The sequence below is a fragment of the Nuphar pumila genome, chromosome 14 (assembly GCF_984573655.1).
Source record: "Nuphar pumila chromosome 14, dmNupPumi1.hap1.1, whole genome shotgun sequence".
NCBI classification, from domain to species: domain Eukaryota; kingdom Viridiplantae; phylum Streptophyta; class Magnoliopsida; order Nymphaeales; family Nymphaeaceae; genus Nuphar; species Nuphar pumila.
Window position 1 is genome coordinate 70924506 of NC_143262.1, and position 27572 is coordinate 70952077.

General features: G+C 38.3%; 1 protein-coding gene across 4 annotated transcripts; it reads left to right on the top strand.

Moving 5' to 3' along the window:
- The first annotated feature begins 1141 nt into the window (after positions 1-1141).
- On the top strand, positions 1142-27094 carry LOC149816943 (uncharacterized). Of its 4 annotated transcripts, none has more exons than XM_089988124.1 (16): positions 1142-1311; positions 2074-2645; positions 2861-3140; positions 3829-4106; positions 5796-5969; positions 6089-6877; positions 6976-7067; positions 7179-7241; positions 7356-7444; positions 7535-7600; positions 16574-17236; positions 18035-18109; positions 18467-18537; positions 18610-18667; positions 25564-25837; positions 25982-27094. In XM_089988124.1, the coding sequence occupies exons 2-16, from the start codon at positions 2221-2223 to the stop codon at positions 26677-26679; spliced, it is 4095 nt and encodes a 1364-aa protein (XP_089844250.1). In that variant the 5' UTR covers positions 1142-1311; positions 2074-2220; the 3' UTR covers positions 26680-27094. The 4 variants fall into 4 exon arrangements, with proteins under 4 accessions (XP_089844250.1, XP_089844252.1, XP_089844251.1 ...); XM_089988126.1 differs by having other exon boundaries at positions 2861-3134; XM_089988125.1 differs by having other exon boundaries at positions 1165-1490.
- The last annotated feature ends 478 nt before the right edge of the window (positions 27095-27572 follow it).

Sequence of the window (27572 nt, forward strand, 5' to 3'; positions counted from 1 at the left end):
GACGTGGGTTTCATATACTAACTCAAATGAGATTGAGTTGGTAGGGATATGAATGGTGGTGTGATACTCAAGCAATGCATCATGCAATTTTTAATGCCAATCATGACCTCTTTTGATTGTTCTCTCAATGATGCAAATGATAGTCTATTGGTGGTTTTGGCTTGACCGTTATCCTGATGGTAATAAGAAATCGAAAAATGTTGGGTGATGCCAAACCTTTTACGCATCCTCTTAATCTTTTTTATTTTAAATGAGAGTCACTATTGCTTACTTGGTTCTTAGGTACACCAAAAAAACATGCGATATTTTCATAGAAGAATGCTCCTACCTTAGATTCTAGCCAATGAGATGCTTCCACCCACTTGGTAAAATACTCAGTGACACCTAAGATGTACACATCTACATGGTTGGATTTGAAAAAAAATGTTGGAAATGCCCAATTCACACGTTTCTAGTTCTCATATTTTAGTGAATATATATATGGTTGATATTTGCTACCCTCATGTGTAAGGAACTCTTAGTAAAAAAACATAACATTTCTAACTTTTTAATGTTTTTTACACATCAGACCCGGATGTGATCTACATGTTTGAATTAATAGAAATCAGTGTTTTGATCATGTTATTCCAACATTTATATTAGATTTTGCATGGTTTAAAAAATCAACAGTTTATAATATACCAATTTTTTAACCCTCAAAAAATATATTTTTGCATCTAAAAATGCGATACTAGAGTCAATTCCTACTATATTTGGTCAAAACAACCTCTCACTATAAGTTTTAACAAGCTGCTTCCTTACCCACGAGGTTACGTGTGTGTGTCACTAGTATTCTCCTCAATAATCCATACAAGCAGCTTGTTTTGTGAGCTTAGATGAGCTCTTTATGTCCCCAATCACAAACTGCTTGGTTGATTTTCCCAACTTTTAACTACCTGCATCACATGGTATGTTTTGGATCAGGTTCAGATTAAGATCTGGATCCGACTCACTTGCACCCCTCAATTCCGAAAGACAAAAAAAAAAAAAAGGAAAAGAAGAAAGAAAAGTCAAAAGTTTTGGCTGGGTACCCCTACGTGGACCAGATGCCCGAACTCAACCAGGCGGTCATAAGAGTCCGAGGAAGTAAACCCCCCGGTCCACCGAGAGAGAGAGAGAGAGAGAGAGAGAGAGAGACGGCCACCGTCGGCCTCCCCCTCGTCTATTTAACGACCCGCACCAATCGTGGGCGTCCGCGCAGCCACCGAATATTCGGCGATCTCACTCCTACAATCCCTCGCCGTCCGACCCTCCCGATCGCGGCCAATTACGGTACGCCTCTCCCCCTTCCGACCTCCCCCCCCCTCCCTTCTTCCCCATCCTCCCACCTAGGGTTTCGTGATCCCGTCGGTTCTCCCCCTTTCCCCGAAACTCTAATACTCTCTCCGCGCTAGGGTTTCAGCGTCCAGGTTTTTCTCCGAGCTCTTCGGCCGGAATTCGACCGATTTCCGGTGAGTTTGATCCTTCCGCGAAGAAATACTCGTTTCCCGATTAATTCTCCATCTCCGCGTCGGGCCTTTTTAGGGTTTTCGCGTGCCAATTTAGTTGAACGTGTTTGTGTTAGTGCTTGGTTGTTTGATTGTTTTCCTTTTTTCAGTTGTTATCTGCTTTTGTTGAAATAGTGTGTGAAGTATGTTATTCTCTTAATTCCCTTCCTTCCTTGGAAAATCTCACTAGTTAAGATTCTCGCGGTTGCTGCTCGTTTCTTTCCTTCGAAGTGTAATTCTAGCTCTTTGTTGTTTTTCTTCTCATTTGATTGCAGTGACTGTTAAGTTTCGGGCTGAATTTTGTACTCTTTAACGAAACCTTGTTTCCTTGTGTGGCTAGAAGTTTTCCCGTAGGCTACTTTATATCTGCTTGGATTACTATGGAAGATGAATACTTTTAGGAGATTTTTTTCGTTACCCTGAAATTTGAGGGGTTTTCACTTGATTAGTTATGAAATTGTACATCATAGGTTGCGCTTAGTGGTGGGTGGTTTTGATCGTTGCAAATGTTTTTAGAGAACGACTGTACTCATGGTCATTCTTTCAGGTGTTGCATCCCAATGCTGGTCGTGAGGGTGGATTGTTGATCATGGTAGCTTGTTGGTTTGAAATTTGGTTAGCTGTCATGCGGTTCGAGGAATACTGGGAGTGTCTAAGACGGTGTCTAGTAGAGAAGCAGTAAGAAGTGACGCTAATGGCATCCGCTACTCGATTTGATCCCACTTCTGGTAGTCCAGAAGGTTCAACTCTTGCCACGAGCTACTCCAATGGGCAACGTGGATCGTTTTCTTCCGGGTCGTTGGACAGATCAGGCAGCTTCCGTGAGGGGAGTGACAATCGCACGGTGAACACTGGTTCTACATTAGCAAGAGGAGATGTCTCCCCCTATGCGGATATGCCACCAATGACCCAGTGTTTGAACCTTGATTCAATTTCCACAGCTGAACAAAAGAGTACTCGATTAGGAGAGTTGAAGAGAGTCCTGGGTGTTTCATCTAATGTCACAACAGAAGACAGTTCATTTGGTGCTGTTCTGCATGCAAAGCCTCTCCCTCCAGCGGTGATGGAAGAATTGAAGCGTTTTAAATCTAACATTATGGAAAGTTCTGCAAGAGCAAAGTATTTACTTCTGTTCCTTGTTAATATGTCTTACTGATAAGGCCTTTAGTGTATATTACTACCCTAAGCTTACTATAAAAGAAAGGAAAGAAAGGAAGAAAGAAAAAGAAGTATAGATACAGTTCATTTTTGAGACAAGTTGTTGTAGTTATTTTAGTAATATTAGGTTTCTGGACAATGTGAGTGTTTCTAACTTACAATATCTCATTGATCAGGGATAGAGCAAAGTTGTTGAGTGAATCCATGGCAAAGTTGGATAGATATCGACATGCTCTTTTGTCTCGGAAGCGGCCACGGAGTGAGGCACTGCCAAATGAAAGGTCTAGTAGTTTACTCCCTGGAGATCGCACTACTTCAGGGACAAACATGATGAAGATGGGGTCACAGAATCATCAATTATTAGGCAGTATGGACCTTATATCTCAACGATCTGATGATAGGGCTAAGAACATGATTCCTAATAGACGTATTCGCACATCAATGGTGGATGTACGGGTTTGTATTTTTTATATTTATAATGGAAGTGAACTTATCTCTCTTTTTTTCTTATTTGTTACTTTATTAACATGGTTGATGACCATTGCCACTTGATGCCTATTTTCTGCTCACAGCTTTCCTGTATCTGAAATCAATTTTGTTTCCTGTTCGTTGTAGCTTGGAATGCATATGTTCCCTTTTGCTTTCCCTTTGAGCTTATGATGCTAGGGGTCTAATGTACTTTCTAGGGATTCAATTTTCAGGTTTCCTCATTTGCGGAGTTCCATTATTTATGGGAGTGCGGTGTTCTTGTTTAGTTGTATTGCTTGATTTTATTCTTCTTTGCCATTTTGGCAGTTTGATGATCTCATTTGTCAATTGTGAACTTGTATTAATGGGATTACCAAGCTTCCTTTGGTGCAAGACATTCTTTGGATAAAGTTGTTTTGATGTAGAAGTATTCCTTTCAACATACCATATAGGTGTAATATAGATCTTCACTTTCGTCATTCTTGATCAAACCTTCAGCTCAAAATTTGTCATAATAATGCAGCATTGTACTAATGAACTATGATGACCTCATTTGTCTTGTCCATTCTACAAGACCTCCACAAGCTTCATGTGATTTACTAGATCATAACTTAGCAGATATATTTGGAACATATTTCTTCAATTTTCTCTTTCTTTTATACCCTGGTTTCAACAGACTGAGGGACGTAACAATGCATTGTCTCGGCCATCTGGTTTTGTTGAAAAAGATCGAGAACTTGTGAGGTCTGCAAATGGAGCACCAATTCAGGCTGAAGAAAAAGCTCGGGGTCCGGCATCTGGTGGTGATGCCTGGGAAAAGAAGATGAAAAGAAAGCGTTCCATGGGCATTGTAGCTAATAGGACTTTAGATGGTGATCAAGATCATAAGCGTAATATTCAACAAAGGCTTAGCAATGAAAATAGGCCACGGTTGAGTGATGCCCATGGTTTCAGGTAATTACATATCTGTCCCCATTGGAAAGTGCGTTATTGGATTTAAAGATGTTTTCTGCATGTTTGTTTGCATTTCAGTGGCTTTCAGCCCACCATTTTATTGTTGATTTTTACGCATTGGTGGTAAAAGATTATGCATTTGTGTAGTTTTCCTTATTTGTTCTTGTTTGTAACGTGTTAATGATCTTTCTTGTTGGCCTATTGCTTACTATATATACATTGTTTTTGTTTTGGTAACAAAACTTGGAAAGAAAGCTGGTTTCGTGAGAGAGTCAGTGAAAAGGAGAGACATAATTGAGCATATCTTTTTGTGACATTTTATCAATTATTGGTCCAAAAAGCTACTATTGAGGTCTTCTTATTTAATTCTTCAACCTTGTGTGTTTCATCTAACAATTCAAGGAGGAATATTGGATGATATTATGCACACAGGTATGTGTTAGTTGTTTCATCATATTGGTGAATATCAAGTGATGTAGATATATTTTATTTTTGTTCTTTGTGGGTAGTTTAATTCTATTCATTCTTGATATGGAAGGAATGAGGGAAAGAAGCTTCTCTACATGAAATATTCCTTTCATCTTGCCCAATCCCTCCCTTAGTGAGCATCTGTCTTTACAGCCCAAGCCTTGGAGCCCCAATGGGGCGTAGAAACTAGAAATTAATGGCAGAAGACGGGGAGAGTGGGATAGGCATCTGACCTAGGCCAATTCCATAACCAGTTCCATATCATGAAAGATGATCCCTTTCCAGTCTAGTGGGGGGAAAGGGTGCGGAGGCAAAGGTTTATTAATACTAGAATACTATAGCAGTCCATTGTTGGGCTCCAGGTGATATTAAAATTTGTATCATTAAGAAAAAAATAAATGATACATGATGAAGTCCTATAAAATTTTTTGTTGTGATACACAATAAATAACTATAACAAAATTAAGGCAAATAAATACCATTTTTAGTTTTTTTGGGTTTGAAAATGCCAATTGAAAAAAGGTCAACCCAAGCATTTTGTTTATGTTTTACCCATCCTATAAAGAGTGATAGAGAAGGAAAATATGTTTTAAATCTTTACATAGTTAAAAAGTATAAAGATAAGAATGATCATGTTGTTTCATGTTTTGCAAGGGTTAATGCAAAATTTTAGTGAAAAATAGGAAAAACAGGACCATGCCTTCTAGAATATTTTAACTAGAGCAAATCATTTATAAACAGTAATTTAGGCACTGTTTGATAGAGTTGTTTGGCCAAAAATAGGGAAAAGGAGGACAAGGGATGTGCTTTTAAATACTAAAATATTCTATATTGAGTATAAAAATAATAATGATAGCATAGACATTGTTTGTTTCGGAGCAATTTTTTTGCCATAATGATGAGGTTTAAACAAAATCTAAGATTCCTTCAGACGTCCTTTGAAGCATCATGCCATTTTGAAAAAGATAAAAGGGTAATAACTTTTTTGTCACCCCTTTCCTTGCTTTTATTATTGGTCAATCCCTCAAATGTTACATTGGTCAATCCTTCATATGTTTTCCTGCCTTTCTTCTGTATCTTTGATTTTGCTCATGGTGTTGGTAAATGTATCAGATCCTGGAGAATCTCCTTTTGTTTTCCTGCACGTGGTTACCTTGTTGACACCATTTTTATGCTTTACTTTCTTTGTTGCATCTCTTGAACTTTCTGCACCTATTGCAGATCAGGATCTGCCAATGCAGTTGCTGGAGTTAATAAGTTGGATAATGCTACTCAACCAAGTGGATTAAATATTCGCCCTATACCAAGGACGGACCTGGATAATATTTCCATGGACAGAAGGGATCGAATTGTTGGATCAGATAAAGAGAAGGTTACTGTAAAGGGGATCACCAAGTATGAACCACCTTTAAAACTTGTCGAGCTAGTAATGCAGTAGATTTGATCATGTTATTTGTCTTTGAGATACATCTTTTATTTCTTATACACATATTTATGTTTATGATGATATGCAGGCAAAATGTCCGTGAGGGAAATCAGGCAGGAAGTCCTACCCCAGTTGCAAAACTAAAGGCCTCCAGGGCACCACGCAGTGGATCTGGTGCATTATTTAATTCATCCACTAACTTCTCACGAACGGCTGGAGCTCTTGAAGGATGGGAGCAGTCTTCAAGCTTGAATAAGGCACAGGGAATAAGCGGAGTTAACAACCGCAAGCGTCCTCTATCTACTCGGTCATCGTCACCGAGGTCATCTTCACCTCCTGTTGCTCAGTGGGTTGGTCAACGACCACAGAAGATTTCACGTGTTGCTAGAAGAACAAATTTAGTTCCTCCTGTCCCAAACAGAGATGAAGCTCAGCTACTGTCCGATGGGTTCCCCAATTCTGATACAGGGGCTAGATTGATTTCTGTAGAGGCTAATGGGTCTGGGCCTTTAAGACGTGTCTCTAATACTTCTCAGCAATTTAAACTGAAAGTTGAAAACGTTCCATCCCCAGCTGGATTCTCAGAGAGTGAGGATTCGGGAGCTGTTGACAAGTCTAAAGATAAGAGAAAGATAAGCAGTGAAGCAGAAGATAGGGCTGTGAATTCAGTTCAAAAGGCTACTAATTTTGCAGTGCACTCAAAGAAGAACAAGGTTCTTGCAAAAGAAGAAATTGGAGATGGTGTGCGGAGACAAGGAAGGAGTGGAAGAGGTTTGGCTTCTTCAAGAAGCTGTTTGCCTCTTTCTAGAGAAAAATTGGATAGTGCATCTATCCCAAAGCATAGAAGCACCAGACCTGTCTCAGATAAGATTGAAAGGTTTTTAACATTCACCTGACTGGATATACTGGCATATCTTTTAAACCTTTTCATTCTCTGCTTTGGTTTGACTTCTTTGTTACATATGATGGTTTCAGTAAGTCAGGACGCCCTCCTACCAAAAAGTTTTCAGACTGCAAGGCATCTACTCGTCCTGGGCATGTCATGAATGCTGCTTCATATTTTACTGGTGAACTGCAATTATTTTGCAATAACTTCTTGGCATTATTATTTAACTTATCTCATTGAACTAGCTGAGAGCTTTCTTTTCTTTTTATTTTATCTGCCAAAATTTCTTCAGGTGAAGCAGACGATGATCATGACGAACTTCTAGCAGCTATTACCTTTGCTCGCAAGGCCAGCTGTATGCGTTTCTCTTTTTATCTGATCAGTGTCTATTGCTGAAACATATTAATGGAAGTTTCATTATTTATGTTCAGTTTATCGATGTAGGCAATAAATTAAATTGCTTGTGCAGATCAAGCATGTTCGAGCTCTTTTTGGCAGCAAATCGAACCTATTTTTGCCTTTGTGACACCAGATGATATAGCCTGCTTGCAGGAACAGGTTAACTTATGCACACACACATAAAATATGTCCCTCAATATTTTTATATAATTTGTGTAGTTTTCTGAAATTTTGTTCATATTGGAGCAGAAGAGACTCACAGAGGAGTTGGAGAATAATTTGTGCCTCCAAGCTGGCATTAATCAGAACAGAAAGGTGTGTGATGTTCTTTTGTGCTTATATTGCACCTACTTAATGAAGACATCACTGCAAATATCAGCATATTTTTAATTTGATGTTTCTTGATAAATATATTAACTGATATACACATTTATTAAAATGTGATATTCAATGTATCACTGTAATTTGGTCCATCTTAGTTTTATGACATCTTTTTATGAAGCCGTTATAAAATAAAATGTCATAAGCTTATTCTTATTTTTAGAACAAAACAATTAAATATTTTAATTTCAAAACGAAATTTAAAATTGTAGAAGTTGAACTTACACATAGCCTTTTGAAAGGAGGTCCTATCTATATGAGACTAACTAGAAAGCAAAAATATGAGCTACAGGACTAAGTCTTGCCATCTTAGAGGAACAAGGTACTACCCCATTCAAATTCCATTCAGCAAACAGTTCCCTCACTCGTTTTCTCTCTTTCTCTGGTTGGTTTTGGGCAAGGTTTTGAAAGGAGTGAGACATCTTCAAGCATTTTTGAAAAATATAAACAAGATGTAAGCCTCAATGTCTTTTGATATGTAAAGGTTTAAAAGTTTCTTAAACACTAAAAAATATTGTTATTATCAAACATAAATAAATAATAACAAATGATATAGTCACATAAACAATTTTAGACTCCAATTCCTTAATGTTTTGAAGAACCAATTACTTGTAGAGAACTGAATTGCTAACATCTATGTCGCAAAGATTCGTGGACATGAGGATGCATGACGCAAGTCTGTCTCGCAAGTTCAATTTTTTTTTAAATTTTAATCAGTAAAAAACCATTTTGATATTTTAATATAAAAATGCATTTTTATTGAAATACTTTTAAAAAGCATTAAAAATTATTAAAATAATGCCGTACATGCTAGTGTTTGTGTCACCAGGGACACATTGTCAAAATGGCATGTCCTTGTGACATAAGCTAATGTTTATCATATAAATGCAATTGCAATTGTAGATCCTAGTATATGTTATTATTTGAATTGAAAATAATTTCTGCTGGAACTTTGTCCCATTATTAGTGGATTCTTTTAAGATGTATCAATTCAATCATGTCATATTGAGATTAGCAGCTAAATACCTGGAGAAAGCTTTCTGTCATTCATCATTTGTGCACCTTTTGCAGTTACTTATTCAGCCAGGGGACTAGATATCATATACACCCTCAAAATAAGGAGCTTTGAACACGGGAGAAAATCATCTAGATCTAACATGACCTCATCTTCTTTTATTCCTCTTTTAATTTTTTAAACATTACATAATGTTATAAAGCTAAATATCTGCACATTTGATATAATTGTGATGAAAATGAAAAGAAATTTTGCCTTTTGCCATTTGACAATACTTGATGTGAAATTAATAATTTCTCAGGATTATCCTTATGTGTTTGCTTCTTCACTCTAGGCTCTTGTTAGTGATTTAGGAAAATTCTTTTTCTTCTCATATTTATGCTTAGTTTTTAAATATTTTTAATACTTTTCAAGTAAAGAAAATCTTTTTAAGTAACTAGATTATAAGATCGAAACCCACGGATGGCGTCTCTTGCTGTAAGGTGGAAGCTGTGGACCTCTGCAATGGAACTACTAGAATGTGCACAAACAAGAAAACCCACTAAGGGTTATGCACATAAGACACTAAGGGCAAAACAAGAGGTCTCAAGAGCACACACACATGCCACTAATGGGCTGAAAACACAAAGTAAAAAATATTATTTTTATTGATAATAAAATGCTCTAGAGAAGCATAACCAATACAGGGGTTTTTACCCCATATATATATATACTGCAAAGAGAGAGAGAGAGGACTAGTTGTTGGGCTTGCGGTTAGCCTAGTTTAATGGCTCACTAGCCACCATTAGCCGTTAGAGCTAGCCTAACGGCTAGTTAACAATAACAAAAATACCCCTATAAAGGGGATAAAAATACAAGAAATGAAGAAAATAAAAAAAATACAAGCTATAAAATTCAAAAGTATATATATATATATATATATATATATATATACTACAAAGGTATACATATATACATTATATGTATATACGCAAATATATTTCCCCCCGAAATTGATAGTGAGATCACCAAAAATTTGCTAAGGAAAATTGAGGTGAGGACAACTCTTTTGTAAAGAAATCTGCAATATGCTATTCTAACATAACATAAGGAAGTTCAATCGTTCATTTAAGAAATTCTTTACGAACTTAGTGGCAATCCATCTCTATGTGCTTGGTTCGTTCATGAAAGGTGTGATTGCTTGCAATATAAATGTCACTTTTGTTGTTGCAATACATATTTGATCGGGTAGAGATGCCAACTTCTATGCCTTTTAATAGACTCTTCAGCCACACAATTTCGGTAGTTGTTGTAGATGTAGCTCGATATTTAGGTTTAGTTGATGACAACGACACCTTCAACTACTTCTTGCACTTTCTGGAGATCAAAGACCTGTAGTGAAAATTCTATCATTAGGATTTCTTCTCCAATCAAAATTAGTATAAACAATTGAATTTAAATATGAGGAAGATGAGAGGAATAGCCCTTTTATTATGGTGCCCTTCAAGTATCGAATGATACACATTACAACACTCATGTGAACCATTGTTGGCGCATATTAAAACTGGGTTGCACTGTGCACTGCATGTGCTATGTCGAGTCGAGTGATGAACAAGAGATCCAATTAGCTGACGATAAGGAGTGAGATCTTCTAATGGAGTTTCGTCATTGGCCCTTATTGTAGCATTCATAACTTTAGGAGTATCTACTACCTTTTCATCTGTCAAGCTTGTCCTAGCAATAATTTTAGCTGCGAATTTCATTTGAGACAAAACATATCCTTTAGGCAGTGAGCAACCTTAATACCTAGAAAATACCTTAGAAAATCAAGGTCAGATATATCAAAGTTTTCTTTAAGAATATTTTTAATAAATTCTATTTCTTTCTTATAACTACCAGTAATGATCATGTCCTCAACATGTAAAAGTAGTATACCTACCTGCCCCTATATTTTTAACAAAGAGAGCAGTGTCATTATAACAAGAGATAAAATCGAGATTGATTATTACTTTACTAAAACAATCATTATAAGCTTTAGGAGGTTGCTTAAGACAATATAAGGCTTTCTTTAGTTGAAGTACCTTACTTTTTTCAATATAAAATCCGGGAGGAGGGTCCATTTATATTTCCTCACTAAGGTCGCCAATTAGGAAGGTATTTTGACATCTAATTGATAAATGAGCCATTTTTTAATAAAGATTACTGTTGTAAGGGTTTTGATGCTAGTCATCCTAGCCATAGGAGCAAAAGTTTCTTCATAATCAATACCATATTCTTAGGAATACCCCTTAGCTACTAATTTAGCATTGTATCTTTCTAAGGTATCATAACTTTTTGTATTAACCTTGAATACCCATTTACATCATATTATTTTCTTTACGAAAAGTAAGGTTGCAATTTCCCATGTTTTGGCTCTATAAAAGGCATCTAACTCTATTTTCATGACTTCTACCCATTGAGATTGATCTTTAGCTTCCTTAAAGGTGAGGGTTCATGATAAAAGTGAATGGTGATGGGACAAGCTCTATACTTATTGAAAAAAATCATAAGATACAAACCTACTAAGGGCTCTAGATATCGGACATCCTAAGACTAGGTTCTCCTAAAGTTTAACTTTCCAAGAATTTATCAAGTGCACATGAATGATCCTCATTTTCTTGTTGAGAGTAAACATTAAGTTCTTGAATATTATTAGTTTCAACATGATTATGATTAGGAGAACCACCATTATCAATATCATTATTACAAGAATCATGGACAGAGGTGCAATCATTATTGCAAAAATTAGGAAAACCATCATCATTAGAAGCTACATTCTTATTTTTGGGCAATAGGTCAAACAAGAGTAATCAACGTCTTCCTTAGGCTTATTTTTATCAAATCAATTTTCTAGATACATAAAGTTTATCTTTTTTTATATCAAAACATCTATAGCCTTTTTGGTTTTCCCCGTAACCAAGAAAAACACACTCAATAGCTTTTGGTGAAAGTTTATCATTTTTATAAAAAAACACAAAGCATAGAACATTTGCATCAAAAAATCCTTAGCCTTTTGAAATCGAGAAAGACCTTGAATAGCTTTTCTATGGGTGAGACATTATTCAAGGAGAAATAAGATATCCTATTTATAAAGTAGATGATGGTAAGCATGACTTCGACCCAAAAGTTCCTGGGGACATTTTTAGAAATAAGCAATGTCCTAGTTGTTTCAATAATATGTCTATTATTTCGTTTGGCAAGTCTATTTTGTTGATGAATATTTGAGGAAGACCTTTGATGGGAAATCCCATTTTCTTTTAAATAGTCTCTAAATTCATTGGATATAAATTCTCCTCTCGAGTTGGACCGAAATATGGTGATATTTGTTTGAAATTGATTTTTGATTAAATTATGGAATTATTTTAAAACATGCAAAACTTCATATTTAAGCCTAAGGAAGTAAATCTATATATATCTAGTAAAATCATTTATAAACATCACATAATAAGAATATCCTCCTTTTGACATGACGGAAGCAAGTCCCCGCACATCAGAATGTATCAACTCGAACAATTTTTTGGAAACAAATGTTCTATTAGAAAAGAGTAAAGATGTCATCTTGCCAAGAATACAATCATTGCATATAAACTCTTTCTCATTACAATATTTTTCCAAAAAGGAAAAAAATGTTAGTTTAGATCAAGGTTGCCAGACTAGGAATAGGAAGCAAAAGCGGGAAACGATACGAGAAGCAAAAGCGAGAAGCTAGGCATTTTAAAATTTATAGGAAGCGAGAAGCGTGGTATCAATTTGAAAGCAAAACATGAATAAAAATGAAAGAAAACTGAATAGAAATCAAACAAAAAAACAAATAAAAACTAAACTAAAATTGATTATTCTTATATTTCATGATTTTTCAGTACAACAACAACAACAACAACAACAACTACGCCTTCATCCCAAAACAATTGGGGTCAGCGATATGAACCAAAAAAGAAATTCATTTTGGGTCTTCCACATGAATCCTTTTCCTCCAATCATTTCTATCCAACGCCATGTCCTCGGTGAGGTTCAAAGCATTCATATCCTTTCCTATCATCTCCATCCAAGTCTTCCTAGGCCTACCCCGACCTCTTTTAACTAATATATTTTCCCATTTCTCCAACCTTCTAACTGGAGCATCATTAGGCCTTCGCCGAATATGTCCAAACCACCGTAAACGATTCTCTCGCATCTTATTTTCAATGGGTGCAACACCTACCTTCTTACGTATCTCTTCGTTCCGAATCTTATCTTTTATTGTATTTCCACACATCCATCTAAGCATCCGCATCTCAGCTACACTCATTTTTTGAATATGATGTCTCTTGGCAGCCCAACATTCCGTACCATATAGTAAAGCGGGTCTAATAGTCGTCCTATAAAACTTTCCCTTCAACCGCAATGGCATTCTACGATCGCACAACACTCCAGTAGCACTTTTCCATTTCATCCACCCAACCTTTATCCTATGATTTACATCTCCATCAATTTCTCCATACTTTTGAATGATGGATCCCAAATATTTGAAATAATCATTCACCGGTATATCTTGCTCACCAAGCTTCACTACACTCCCATCCCTACTTCGTTGCTTACTAAACCGACATTCCATATATTCAGTCTTACTCTTTCTCAACTTAAAACCTCTAGCTTCCAATGTCTGTCTCCATAATTCTAACTCACATCTTCATGATTTTTCAGTAAAAGAATTAATTTTTTTGTTAAAGTCTAACAATGATGGTTACCAATTTATAGAAAGCACATGGGAAGTGAGTGGAAGCACGAGAGGAAGCACATGAAAGACATAAAAAGAAACGTGAGAAAAGCATATATGAAGCATGTAGGAAAGCATGGACAATGCGTGTAGGAAGCATAAAAGAAGCATGTGGGAATTAAGATTCTCATGAAGTTTTGGAAGTGAGTAGTATTGGGAAGCACTCTTCCCACTTGCTTAAGAAGCTTATGGTAATTTTGGTTGAGATACACTTGGATGTCCTAATCTTTGATGCCATATTTGGATATCCTTTTCTTTGGCAAAATTATAAAAAGAATTTCTAAGAATAGATAAAAAATCCATGTACTATAGATCTCTTCTATAGCCTTGACAATCCTTAGATGAGAAGGATATCTCCTCCATGGTTGGAAATTTGAGAGACTAAGAGTAAATTCAAATTTAATTCAGAAATAATTTGAACTTTTGGAATAAAGAAATTTTTAGAATCATCTTCCAAATTTCCAATAACCTTAATTTCCAAAGATGTGCAATCGACGGTAGAAACCCAAGAAAAATAGGAGTTGGTGCATGTGTTAGAAAGAAGGGACTCATTTGGAGTAATGTGAAAAGAACTCGAATCCAAAATCTAAGGACATACCGAGTGCAGACGAAGAAGAGACTGCAACACCGGTAGAAGAAGAAGATGAATTTACGTATTGTGTTGGAGTGTGACTTTGCAAATTGAGTAATCGATAAAACTTTGAGATTTCCACTTCTATTGCTTGGATCATCGTTCTTTTTGGTGGTGGTGTCTCCAATGGATGCTACTTTCTTTAACTTTGGGCATTCTGACTTAATATGCTCTTACTTATTACAAAAATGACAAATAATTTTTCTATTTCACCATTATTTTGCCTCAAAAAATTTGGAGGCGTGTATGTCTTTGTATTGATTCCCGGTCTAGAAACTACAAACACTTCATCTCCTCTCTTAGCCATGCCAAACCTAGTTTCACAAAAATCTCATTCAAAGGAGGTGAAGACGAACGATGAAGAAGAGAAGCCCGAACTTGTCCAAATTTTGGGCAAAGACCACGAAGGAATTGAAAAAAGTGTCCTATCTCCATTTGCTTTTGTCTTAGTTCAATGGCGGGCCCTTCCCAATTGGGTTCAAAAACAACAAGCTCATCCCACAAAGGAGATAGAGCATTATAATAATCACAAACACTCATATCTCCTTGCTTTGTAGATCTAACATTATCTTGCAAAAAATATTGACGAGCAAGGTCTTTTTGAGTGAAGAAGACCCATGCTTCGTTAGCCTTATTGAACTTGGCAAGATTTGCACAAATTTTTAGCTCCACATTATTCATGAACCATATGCCAATATCTTAGTATGTTTACTTTCCAAATCATCCATTTTAGCTTGATAATCTTGAATGACTTTTTCTCTTTCATCTCCAACAAGAGCTTTATCTTGATCTCCTTCCTTCTTTGTGAGCTTGAGTTGGAGCTCAAAAATTGTGCCACAAACATAACCCTAAAGTTTCCTCTCTTTGAGGTGAATTTGTATAGCAACGACCCACATCAAATAGTTCGACCCATTTAATTTGAAGGAGAGCTCAACATTTGATTCAGGCTTGGCCATGATGAAGAAAGAGAATACGAAGGATGATGTGGACGGAAGACAAAAAGAAACGAGCACTCGATCACCACGATCTCACGAGGAAGAAGGTGGAAGGAAGAGAGAAGGCAACACGCACTTGATTACCATGAACCTCGATCTCATATGAGACCCGATCAAAGGTCTAAGAATCAAGAGTCTATAGGCTCTGAAACCATGTAATGGAACAATAAGAATATGCACAAACAAGAAAACTCACTAAGGGCCCTAAGGGCAAAACAAGAGGTCTCAAGAGCACACACACAAGCCACTAATGGGCTGAAAACACAAAGTAAAAAAATATTAATTTTATTGATAATAAAATGCTCTAGAGAAGCATAACCAATACAAGGGGTTTTACCCCATATATATACAGCAAAGAGAGAGGACTGGCCGTTGGGCTACTTGCCTAGTCTAATGGCTAACTAGCTAGCCGTTAAACCGAGCCTAATGGCTAGCTAACAATGACAAAAATACCCCTATGAAAGGATAAAAATACAAGAAATAAAGAAAATAAAAAACAAAAGAAAAACAACGGATAAAATTCTAAAATACATTTATATATATATATACTACAAAGGTATATATATATATATACATTATATGTATATACACAAATATATTTAACAACCTCAAGGATTTTACCAACCGGAGGTCAACCAATGTGCGGTCGGTGATGGTTTTTTTTCCTTGAATTATCGAAAAAAAAATGACTACATTGCACCATGACTTTTAAATATGAAATCTATTTTTGTGAGGCTTAAGCCTTTTGATCAAGGATTAATCCTCATGCAGAGGCTTGCACCTCTTTAAGTAAGAAGTGTAGGCCTCAAAGGCTTAAGGCTGGTAAACCAATGCGGCATGAAAGATATAAGTCTTTAAAGCTTCAACTATAGCATTTTAAAATCATGATTTTTGGAAGGGAGGTCTGGTCACTTTCCCTTCCCTCTGTTGTTCTCTGGCCAGCTGGAAATATCTTATCTGTCTCTTTTCCTCAATATTTTTCCTTCTATTCTTCTCTGTTTTGCCTGGAAATTGAGGGTTTCCTCATTCTTGATTGCAAACTCTTATTTTATTTGTATTTTTATGTTAATTGTCTTTTAATATTTAAATTTTATATATTGTGAACTTCTGATATTTGCTGAGAACTTTTTTTTTTCAATTGAATCTCATGAGTTTTTTGCTTGTTAGGAAAAACCTGAGTATGAGTTTTTGTGGCACTGAAGGAAACTGATAAAGATCCCCCCTATAATACTATAGATTGGCCAATAACTAGAGCATTAATTGGAAACAGATCATCTGAAATTCCTATGACCTTTCAGGGTCTACTAAGATCTCTCTGCAGTTCAGTGATGTCATCGCTACATGATATCTTGACCTTGCTGCAGAAAGCTCTGTTTTGTGCTTTTTCTTGCTTAATTCTTTGCATTGGTCATTTTTGCTCCTCCATGAGAATGCTTGCACCATCCTTTTGCCTGCTGGTTGTAACCCTGTTTTTGCTTTTTATTATCCCCAGGATCAGTCTGTCTGTGAAACATTCACATCATTTCCTGCTGTTGTGCATGAAGAGAAACAAACAGTTCAGACAAATGTAGTGGGGTTGAATGAGTTGGGCAGGACGTGGAGTTCTGTTGATGAATCTCATGATGTAGAAACTGGGAAAATAGGAACCAACATGTTGCTTGAAAAGATTTTACCTCTTTCACAGAGGCTTCTTGCAGCTTTGATTGTTGAAGATGATGTGGGTGAAGTGGATGGTATACGTGGAATTGAAAGAGAGATGTATCAGTATACAAGTGATGATTCTCCTTGTGGTGCTTGTAGCCACATTGGCAGTGAGTGCAAAGATGTGGACAGAAATGAATCTGAAATTGAATCAGAGGGAGAGCTAAAGGATCGATATCATTCCCTTGACAACTTCTCATGTGACGGAAGTACTGTGTCAAATGGTTTTAGAAGCCCAAAAACTAGGAATCTGACATATAAAGAGGAAGTGGTGCAGGAAGATGGTATCGTACTACATTCAGAGGTTGGTGAACAGCATAGAGTTAATGGATCACAACCCATTCAGATGAAAGTTTCTGGTGTCAGTTCAGTTGATTGCTGTTATCAGCAAATGTCGCTGGATGACAGGATACTGTTGGAGCTTCAAAGTATCGAATTATTCCCGGAAGTAGTGGTAGGTGCCAATTTGAGCACTCATTTACCCCATTTCTTATTTTGTATGCACAATTTTATTTGAACAACTATGTTTTACAAAGAATTCATTGCAGTTGTATGATAGATATTCTCTGACAGTTGATGTTATAGTTTCTTCTTGGTCAATGTCATGATTGTTATTGTTCTAGAGCTATGCACTGTGCTTCTAGATTTGGCAAGCTTTATATGTATTTCTACAAATGACTCTTTAATTTTTAGAGATGTGGGCATGATCATGAAGGTTATATGGATTTTTTTATTTAAAATCATTTTTAAAGAAAATTTCTTCTTGTAATTGACTCATAGCAAGGTGTGAGTAAGCATATTTCATCTAAGCCTGCATATATGATAGTTTGGCTTGTGCAGTCAAATCTTTTGCATTTTGTGCATCTTCTGTTATTCTGTAAATGAAATTTTTTCATTTCTTCATATGAGATATCTGGATATTGCGTGTAAGCATCACATTATGATAGATTATCTTGCGTAGTCAAATCTTTTGCAATGTATTGAGAGCTAAAAATAGTGACAACAGCAGCTGTAATAAGTGTTATTTTGTGTATCTTATGTTATTCTATAAATGAATTTTTTACGCTTCTTTGTATCCGATATCTAGATATGTATCTGTTGTTTATGTTACTGGTTTCTTTTTCAATCCATTTGTCTGACAGTCTTTAGAATATTGCACTTATGGTTTGCATAGAGTTTTCAATTTCTAAGATGTTAATGTTTGAAGGTTCAAATAGTTGACATTACATCTTCACATATCCTTTGTTCTCAGCCTGATTTGGCGCAAGGGGAAGATGATGAGATTAACAGAGACATCTCCAAACTTAAGGAGGGGTTGTTTCAACAGGTTAGTTATACTTTATCTCTGTTTGCTGTATACTTGGTTTGGCAATATCAGCATGGCTGTTTCACATTTTCAATTCTTAGACAAGCAATTTTCTTTTCATTGTTTCTATTATTGATTTATCAACCAATTAATCTTTGCCCTCAGTATGTACTGCATCCTGAGTCTTCTTTTAGTGTTATTAACAAAAAGTATAGAACAAGAAAATGAAAACCTAGCTGGTCACATAAAGGGCTAACGTCAAACTCTTTTCCAGCTATAGATGAATGTGCTCTTGTATTCTGCTCGAATCACAGTTTATGGATGACAGATATTACTGGCCTTTTGATTAATGTATAGTTTATGTTTCTCATTTGGCAGGTGAAAAAAAAGAAAATTCAGCTGTGCAAGTTGGAGAAGGCCGTTCTCAGAGCAAGAGAGCTTGAAGAAAGGTGAAACGTGTGTATATTTGTGACACTGTCTGTTGAATGTCTTTTTGACACTCGTTATGGTTTACTCTGCAGGGATCTTGAACGTCTGTCACTGAACACGCTTGTGGAGATAGCATACAAAAAGAATATGGTGATTTGTCATGTCTCTTTGTTATTTGTAGTCTTTTGATAGCTCTTACTTTAATAACTAAAATTTCCAGATTTAAATATTTGCATTGTTTTGTGTTGTATGTTAAAAACTATATTGTCCTTTTATCACATGACTAAAAATTACTCTCATTTTAGGAAAGTTAATTGCATCTTTATCTATTGCCTAAGGGTGCCGCACCCGCGTCGACGCGACTCTACGTGGGTGCGAGTGCGGTCAACCCGACCCTGGGTGCGTTGACCGCACCAAGGGTCATTTTGGTCCATTTTTTTTGTTTAAAAAAAAAATTCCCTATGAAATGGGCTGCGGAATTTAAAAAAAATCCTGGACCCCCGCCCGCTGACCGCGCAGCGAGACCCGCGCCGGGGGGAACCCCCGGACCCCCCTTTTATATATATATATATATTTTACATTTTTGCCCCTGCTGCACCCCCGCACCCGGGTTTTTTGGAAGTGCCGAATCCCCGCACCCGCACCCATGTGACAGTCTATTGCTTATTGGATATGCACGAATTGCCACAATGATACAGGTTCTATTAACATGTCTTGAATATTTGGTACAACAACAACAACAACACAACAACTACGCCTTCATCCCAAAACAATTGGGGTCGGCGATATGAATCCTTATCCTCCAATCATTTCTATCCAATGCCATGTCCTCGGTGAGGTTCAAGGCATTCATATCTTTTCCTATCATCTCCATCCAAGTCTTCTTAGGCCTACCCCGACCTCTTTTAACTAATATATTTTCCCATTTCTCCATCCTTCTAATTGGAGCATCATTAGGCCTTCGCCGAATATGTCCAAACCACCGTAAATGATTCTCTCTCATCTTATTTTCAATGGATGCAACACCTACCTTCTTATGTATCTCCTAATTTCGAATCTTATCTTTTATTGTATTTCCACACATCCATCTAAGCATACGCTTCTCAACTACACTCATTTTTTGAATATGATGTCTCTTGGCAGCCCAACATTCCGTACCATATAGTAAAGCGGGCCTAATTGTCGTCCTATAAAACTTTCCCTTCAACCACAATGGCATTCTACGATCGCACAACACTCCAGTTGTACTTTTCTATTTCATCCACCCAACCTTTATCCTATGATTTACATCTCCATCAATTTCTCCATACTTTTGAATGATAGATCCCAAATATTTGAAACAGTCATCTACCGATATTTCTTGCTCACCAAGCTTCACTATACTCCCATCACTACTTCGTTGCTTACTAAACCGACATTCCATATATTTTGTCTTACTCTTACTCAACTTAAAACCTCTTGCTTCCAATGTCTGTCTCCATAATTCTAACTTAGCATTAACCCCAGCTCTAGACTCATCAATCAAAACAATATTATCAACAAACAAAATACACCACGACACATTTTCTTGAATTGATCTCGTAAGCTTATCCATCACTATAGCAAATAAGAAAGGGCTTAAAGCAGATCCTTGATGTAACCCAACCGTTATAGGAAAATTGGTTGTCACCCCTCCACAAGTGCGGACATTGGTTACTACTCCATCATACATATCTTTAATTATATTAATGTACTTTAGAGAAACACCTTCTTCATCATTGTCCACCAGAGAACGTCCCTAGGTACTCTATCGTATGCCTTCTCCAAATCAATAAAAACCATATGCAAATATTTGTTCCTCTCTCTATATCTCTCAATAAGTTGTCTAAGAAGATGTATAGCTTCCATAGTTGATCTTCTAGGCATAAAACCAAATTGATTCTCCGATATCATGACAACCTTCCTCAACCTAGACTCAATCACCCTCTCCCAAAGTTTCATAGTATGAGTCATGAGTTTTATACCACGATAGTTTGTGCAATCTTGTTTATCACCCTTATTTTTATATAGAGGCACCAAAGTACTATTCCTCCACTCATTAGGCATCTTATTTGTCCGCCAAATCTTGTTAAAAAGATTTGTCAACCATTCTAAACCTTTCTCTCCCACGCATTTTCAAGCCTCAATAGGTATACCATCTGGGCCAACTGCCCTTCTTGATTTCATTTTCTTCAAAGCCCTTGCAATTTCTTTCTTTTGAATCTTGCGCATGAAGTCACGATTCATCTCATGAAAAGGAATGGACAAGTCTCCAAGATCCTGAGCATGACTTCCATTAAATAGCTTATCAAAATAATATTTTCATCTCTCCTTAATCTCCTCATCTTTAACTAAAACCCTTTGCGTTTCATCTTTGATACATCTAACCATACCCAGATCCCTAGATTTTTTATCTCTCATCTTTGCAAGCCTATAAATATCCTTCTCGCCCTCTTTGGTATCCAACTTGTCATAAACCTTCTTATATACCTTATCCCTCGCATTTCGAACTACTTTTTAGCTTCCTTCTTTGCTATCGTATACTTCTTCAAATTCTCATTATCACGACTCTTACTTAGATTTTTATAACACTCTTTTTTAACCTTAATAGCTAATTTGACATCCTCGTTCCACCATGATGTATCCTTACCTAGCGGTGCACCGCCTTTAGACTCACCCAATACCTCCTTAGCCACCTTTTTCATGCCACCCGCTATCTTATTCCACATTGATTCTGAATCCTCCTCGAGACACCAATCAACTTCCTTAACTACCTGCTCTACAAACATTCCTTGTTTAGCTCTTTTCAGTGCCCACCACTTAATTCTAGGATCTATCCTATGTCTATCCTTTTTGCGGCATTGTCTAATTCTAAGATCTAAAATTAAGACTCTATGTTGTGTAGCCACACTTTCTCCCGGTATAACCTTACACTCGATGCAACAACCCCTATCTCTCTTTCTAAGTAGGAAAAAATCTATCTAACTCGTATTAACCCCACTTTTAAATGTTACTAGGTGAGACTCCCTCTTCCTAAACTAAGTGTTTGCTAAGATCATATCATAGAACAAACCAAAATCTAAAATCCTTTCTCCACTTTCGTTTCTTTCTCCTATACCATAGCCTCCATGGATACTCTCAAATCCATCCCTACTAATGTAATATCCGTATATAATACTAATTTAATAAGTAAAATCCTATCACCCTTCCTACGGACCTCAACTACATTATATATAAACTCACGACTCATAACAATCCCTACTCCATTCCTATTCCTATTTATTCCTGTATACCAAATCTTATATCCCCAAAGTTCTATCACTTTTGCTTTCTCACCTACCTATTTGGTCTCTTGTAGACATAAAAAATCAATCTTTCTCCTACACATAACATCTACTAACTCTACCAACTTACCAGATAAAGACCCTATGTTCCAAGTGGCTAACCTAATTTTATGGTCTTGGACTAACTTCTTTACCTCCACCCGTCCAACAAAGTGAGGGAACCCTTGCCTATTTGACACCACACCCGGGCGCCGGTGTGATGCGTCGCTTCTGAGCGACGACCTATCAACCCTTGCCCATTTATCACTGTCTCCGGGCCTATAGAGTACAATGCGTCGCTCGGTAGGGAACGCCCCAACGAAATTCTCATATTGGTTCATATTCATAGGGTATGACTAAGTTTTTATGCTGGCTGTCACTGGCCTACCGCAACCCTCCTCCTTGCAGTGTATAACTAAACAGTTATACTCAGGCAGAGTTGTCTTGAATATTTGGTCAATAATTATAATGGAAAATTATCAAGAAAGAATGCATAATTGAGTATTTTGCTCAGGGGATATCCTTGGATGGTTTGGGTGATGCTGTAGCGATGAAAAACTGAACTGAAGAACACATCCACTATGTCACAGGGACTCGGCAAAACAGATGCCGCACCCGCGTCGACGCGACGCGACGCGGGATCGCGTGCGGGTGCGGCACCGGGTGCGGTCAACACGACCCTGGGTGCGGTCAACACACCCAGGGTCATTTTTGTCTACAATTTTGGGCGAAAAAAAAAATTTTCCCCCCTATGAAAAGGAGGAGGATTAGGGCAAAAATTTTTTTTTGCCCTAATCTCTCCTCTCTCTCCCTCTGAGCTCGAGCTCTCCCATCAACGCCCCAGCTCCGCCGCCCCCAGCTCCGCCTCCCAGACTCCTCCTCTCGGCTCCTCCTCTCCTTTCGCAGGTATGTCTCTCACTGTCTTCTTGGGTCGGCCGGGGAGGGGCCGAGCCCCCCCCCCCCCCCCCCCCTCTCGGTCTCTTGTTGGGTCGGCAAGGGAGGGGCTGAGCCTCCCCTGCTCCCTCGTTTTTCGGCACAGGAGGGGCCGAGCCCCTCCCCCATCTACCTCTTTTTTTGGGTCGATTGGGTCGACAGGGGAGGGGCCGAGCCCCTCCCTTTTATGTTTTCCTTTTTTGGGTCGACAGGGGAGTGGCCGAGCCCCTCCCCTTTATGTTTTTCGTTTTTGGGTCGACAGGGGAGGGGCCGAGCCCCTCCCCTTTATGTTTTTCGTTTTTGGGTCGACAGGGGAGGGGCCGAGCCCCTCCCCTTTATGTTTTTCTTTTTTGGGTCGACAGGGGAGGGGCCGAGGTGGCTTGGTCTACCTACTTGACCATCTCAAGACAAACCATGTATGGGATGTGCCTCTTTGTGTTCCCTTCATCGCCATCTTGATTGGGTCCAGCTCATCCGCCCTTGGGATAGCTTATGGGACCCTTTCTACATGTTGGTACCCAGACAAGGAAGGGACACTCATGGGGTGGGAAGAGGACCAGAAGAATTGGAGTATGCTTTGGAGGGAGGGTGAGGGCACCACCAATAGATGATCCTCCTGCATGCTTTCTACACATAAGAGATCACACTTTTCCTAATAAATTGTTGTGTTTTCCTTGCTGTTCATTGTTTGCCGCTGCATTCAGCCTCCCTATAGGGTCTGGCAAAACCAAGTAGGTTGAGAAGGGTGTCTTTCAGATAAGGAACTGCAGTTGCCTCTTTTATATGGGCAATATTTTTAATATGTTTTTAATGAGTTTTTTTTAAAGGCAAGCTGGGGTTAGACAGAACCTTACGAGTTATACAACTATACCATTGGGTTTTCAACCTTTCAACACAAGATTAAGTGTACTAGCCCCTCCCCTTACGAGTTAGTTCTTTTATGCATATTATGAGTTTATGACAATGTTTACTGTTAAATGTTAAACTGTTAAAACTTCAAAATTATATATATATATATATATATAATTTTTTTTTTTACATTTTTGCCCCTGCCGCACCCCCGCACCCGGGTTTTTTGGAAGTGCCGAATCCCCGCACCCGCTCCCGCACCCGCTCCCGCACCCGCACCCGCACCCGCACCCGCACCCATGTGACATAGCACATCCACTATGTTGTCTTTTATGGTGGCACATTCCAATTAATCTACCATAGAGATAACATTTTTGGCACCTGAAGTCACCTGAAATTGCTCTTTCGGCAACTGAAGTGCACATGGTCCACTATCCAATGGTTTCTGGCACCTGAAAGCCCTGAAATTGGTGGGGATGGAACTGTTAGATAGGGATGCAAACAGACTGGATCCAGTATGAAGTTTTTATGAATTTTAGCTATTCCGACCCGATCCGGATCTGAATTTCCTATGTATTTAGCTGATCCGGATCCGATCTGCTTGCATCCCTACTGTTTGGACAGCTTATTATCCATTCTTCCCATGGCCTGGAAAACTGTCACCCAACTGTTCTTCAATGTTCTAGGTAAGCATTGGTGGCTTATGTTTTTGGATTAGGGTTAAATTTGCCAAACCATAGATTTTTCACATAAATTTTAGCTTTCATAAGGTAGCAGCCAACTTAGATTTACAAGCCTAGAGGCTTGTCATAACCTTGCAAATCTTTCATCTTGCTATGCTTCAACATCTGCCGAGGCTGAACCTTCTCAGAGTATTCATGCTAAAAAAATATCATTGGTAGAAATATTGGAACAGATAAAAACATTATTTACTCATGGGGAGACTTAATGGATTGTGACCTATGTCACAGGGATTCGGCTAGGAGGGTGCCGCACCCGCGTCGACGCGACTCGACGCGGGTGCGGGTGCCACACCGGGTGCGGTCAACTCGATCCTGGGTGCGTTGACCGCACCCAGGATCATTAATGTCCATTTTTAAAAAAAAAAAAATTGCCCAAATGGGCTTCGAATTTTTTTTTTAAAAACTTTATGCTAGTCTGTCAGCTGCCTAGCATAAAGTAAGTTTTTCAGTTTTCACGCACAGCTGCTGACAGCAGCTGTCAGCTGTGCTGTCAGCACAGCTGCTGACAGCAGCTGTCAGCACAGCTGCAGCAGCTGTCAGCACAGCTGCAGCAGCTGTCTGTCAGCTGCTGTCAGCAGCTGCCTGTCAGCTGCTGACAGCAGCTGCCTGACAGCTGCAAAGTTTAAAAAAAAAACCCCGCCTATTCCCCCACCCCCTTTTTAAAAAAAAACCCCGCCTATTCCCCAACCCCCTTTTTAAAAAAAAACCCCGCCTATTCCCCAACCCCCTTTATTTATATATATATATATATATTACTTATTACATTTTTGCCCCTGCCGCACCCCCGCACCCGGGTTTTTTGGAAGTGCCGAATCCCCGCACCCGCACCCGCACCCGCGCCCGCACCCGCACCCGCACCCATGTGACATAGATTGTGACCCTTGAGAGATGGGGTTCTGGTGCTTGAAGTTTCCCAAGGACGGGGTTCCCCGAGGACTCCTCTGCCTTTTGTACACTATTTGGAGCTTTGACCTGGAAAGCTTTGTAAGTTCTGGCAGCTTACATTTTAAAAGTTATTGATAATTTTAACCTTCTCTATGTGTTGGATGCCCGATAAGTAATATTGTAGCCTGTAGCATTTTAGATGTACTCTAGCTTGTTTCTATGACGTTTTTTTCTCAATCATATATATCATGGTGCTTCCATTGTTTATGCTTCATTCTTGTTATCATTTAAACAGGCTTGTCGAGGTGGTAATGCGTCACATAACAAAAGTGGAGGCAGTAAGATATCAAAACAAGCTACCCTATCGTTTGTTAAGCGGACACTTGCCAGGTGTAGGAAATTTGAAGAGACAGGTACAAGCTGCTTTAGTGAGCATCTCTCCAAGGATGGATTTCTATCTGCAACCATCTGCAACCCTGATGCAAAATGCACTGATACTAGTAGAGAGGGTCTTGCTGTAAAACCATGCCCTGAGGCTTTTACAAGTCAACATGATTCCAAGGCAACAGGCATGTGCTTCATTATGTATTGTTCTTATTCTGTATGTTGAATTGCATACAGTTGCTTGTTCCTTTTCTTGAGACAACTTTTCCAAGCGTTTCTTTCTCTAGTTTTTTGTTTTTTGCCTTATGTTTGTGCATCTTTTGCTGCAGGCGTTTTGGCTTCTGGTCTTGTCACAAATCCTGTTGAACATAGCCTCAACAAGGATTTATCTGATGCACTTCAGCCTCTTGCTCATTCATCAGACCTAAGTTTTGTAAAAGATGAACCATGGCCAAACCGAGGGAAGAAGAGGGAATTATTGCTTGATGATGTTGTAAGCAATGTGGCAAGAGGTGCACTCTTGGGTGGAACTAAGGGAAAGAGGAGTGAGAGGGATCGTGATCACAACAGAGAGGGAACCATAAGAAACTCTGTGCCAAAAGCTGGTAGGCCAACAATAGGCACTGTCAGGGGTGACCGCAAAACTAAGACAAAACCTAGACAGAAAACAGCTCAGTTGTCAACTTCTGTCAGTGGTCTTCTTGGTAGGTCTTCAGAAACGCCTGATTCCATGTTGAATTCAATGAGGGAATCCAGTGAAACAGCTACACATGGGAGCACTAAAGTAAAAAATGTACTATCCAACCCTAGTATTGTCGCTCAAGATTCTCTCGATCCTGAGGGAGCCATTGACCTTACACATTTGCCTTTACCTGGAATGGAAGAATTGGATGTTTCTGATGATCTTGTTGGCCAGAGCCACGATCTTGGTACTTGGTTGAGCTTTCCAGATGATGGCATGCAAGACCATGATCATGATTTTGATGGCCTCCTAATTCCCATGGATGATCTGTCAGACGTTGTCTAACTAATTCCCATGGATGATCCTGTCAGATGCCTGATTCTCTGCTGTACATCCTCCTGCATTGCTTTTAGGGTCCAGAAAAGTGTATGTAATGTTGTAGTTTATTTAACCATCTGGTCAAGTTATCCATCTCACCCACACCTGATCTTGTAATTAGCAGAGGCCATTCTTTTGTATGCATTTATAAAATATACTGTCAAAGGCAAGTGTGCTATTTGTCATCATGATAATTTTTCTCTTTTTCCTTACATTGAAATCCTGCCTGGTTTGAGAAGATTGCTTCTTAGTACCAGTTTCTGCTAGCGTTCTAGCTTATCTGTAAGCTGACTGCCCTGTATTGTAGCTTTTCACTTTTCTGTTTGGTCCCATGTCGGTTGTACATTCATTTTTCTTACTGAATAATGAGATATTTTCTCTATCTTTAGATGTCTTCTTGTTGTAACTCTCTCTCTCTCTCTCTCTCTCTCTCTCTCTCTCTCTCTCTCTCTCTCTCTCTCTCTCTCTCTCTCTCTCTCTCTCTCCGTGATGCCATGGCCTTAGGGCCACAACTTCCCCTAAATGTTTCAAATTCATGCTTTACAACTCAAATGATATGCTGATTGAGATGCAGTAAAGATATAATTGGCCACTATGATGCTACACTTTCTTTTGAGATTGATTATGGTAAAGTGTATTACCATTTCACTTTATGCCAACTAAAGAGAACTGTTTCTAATTGCTCTTTTAATTGTTACATTTTATATTATTTTATTATATATTTGATAGTTCTCCAGGTTTTGACCGACGGCAACTAATTTGGAGTAGAGAAAAGGTGATCTCTATTATGTTTCCTTTGAAGTTTTATATTTTTGTTATGAATGTGGGATTTTCTTGTTCCATCCTCTTCATTTTTTCTG

Excerpts from the sequence above, each read along its gene's own strand:
- LOC149816943 (XM_089988124.1), top strand. The coding sequence starts at position 2,221 with ATGGCATCCGCTACTCGATTTGATCCCACTTCTGGTAGTCCAGAAGGT. Across the intron at positions 17,237-18,034 it reads AATTATTCCCGGAAGTAGTG|CCTGATTTGGCGCAAGGGGA; the intron begins GTAGGTGCCAAT and ends CTTTGTTCTCAG. Across the intron at positions 18,538-18,609 it reads GCAAGAGAGCTTGAAGAAAG|GGATCTTGAACGTCTGTCAC; the intron begins GTGAAACGTGTG and ends TTTACTCTGCAG.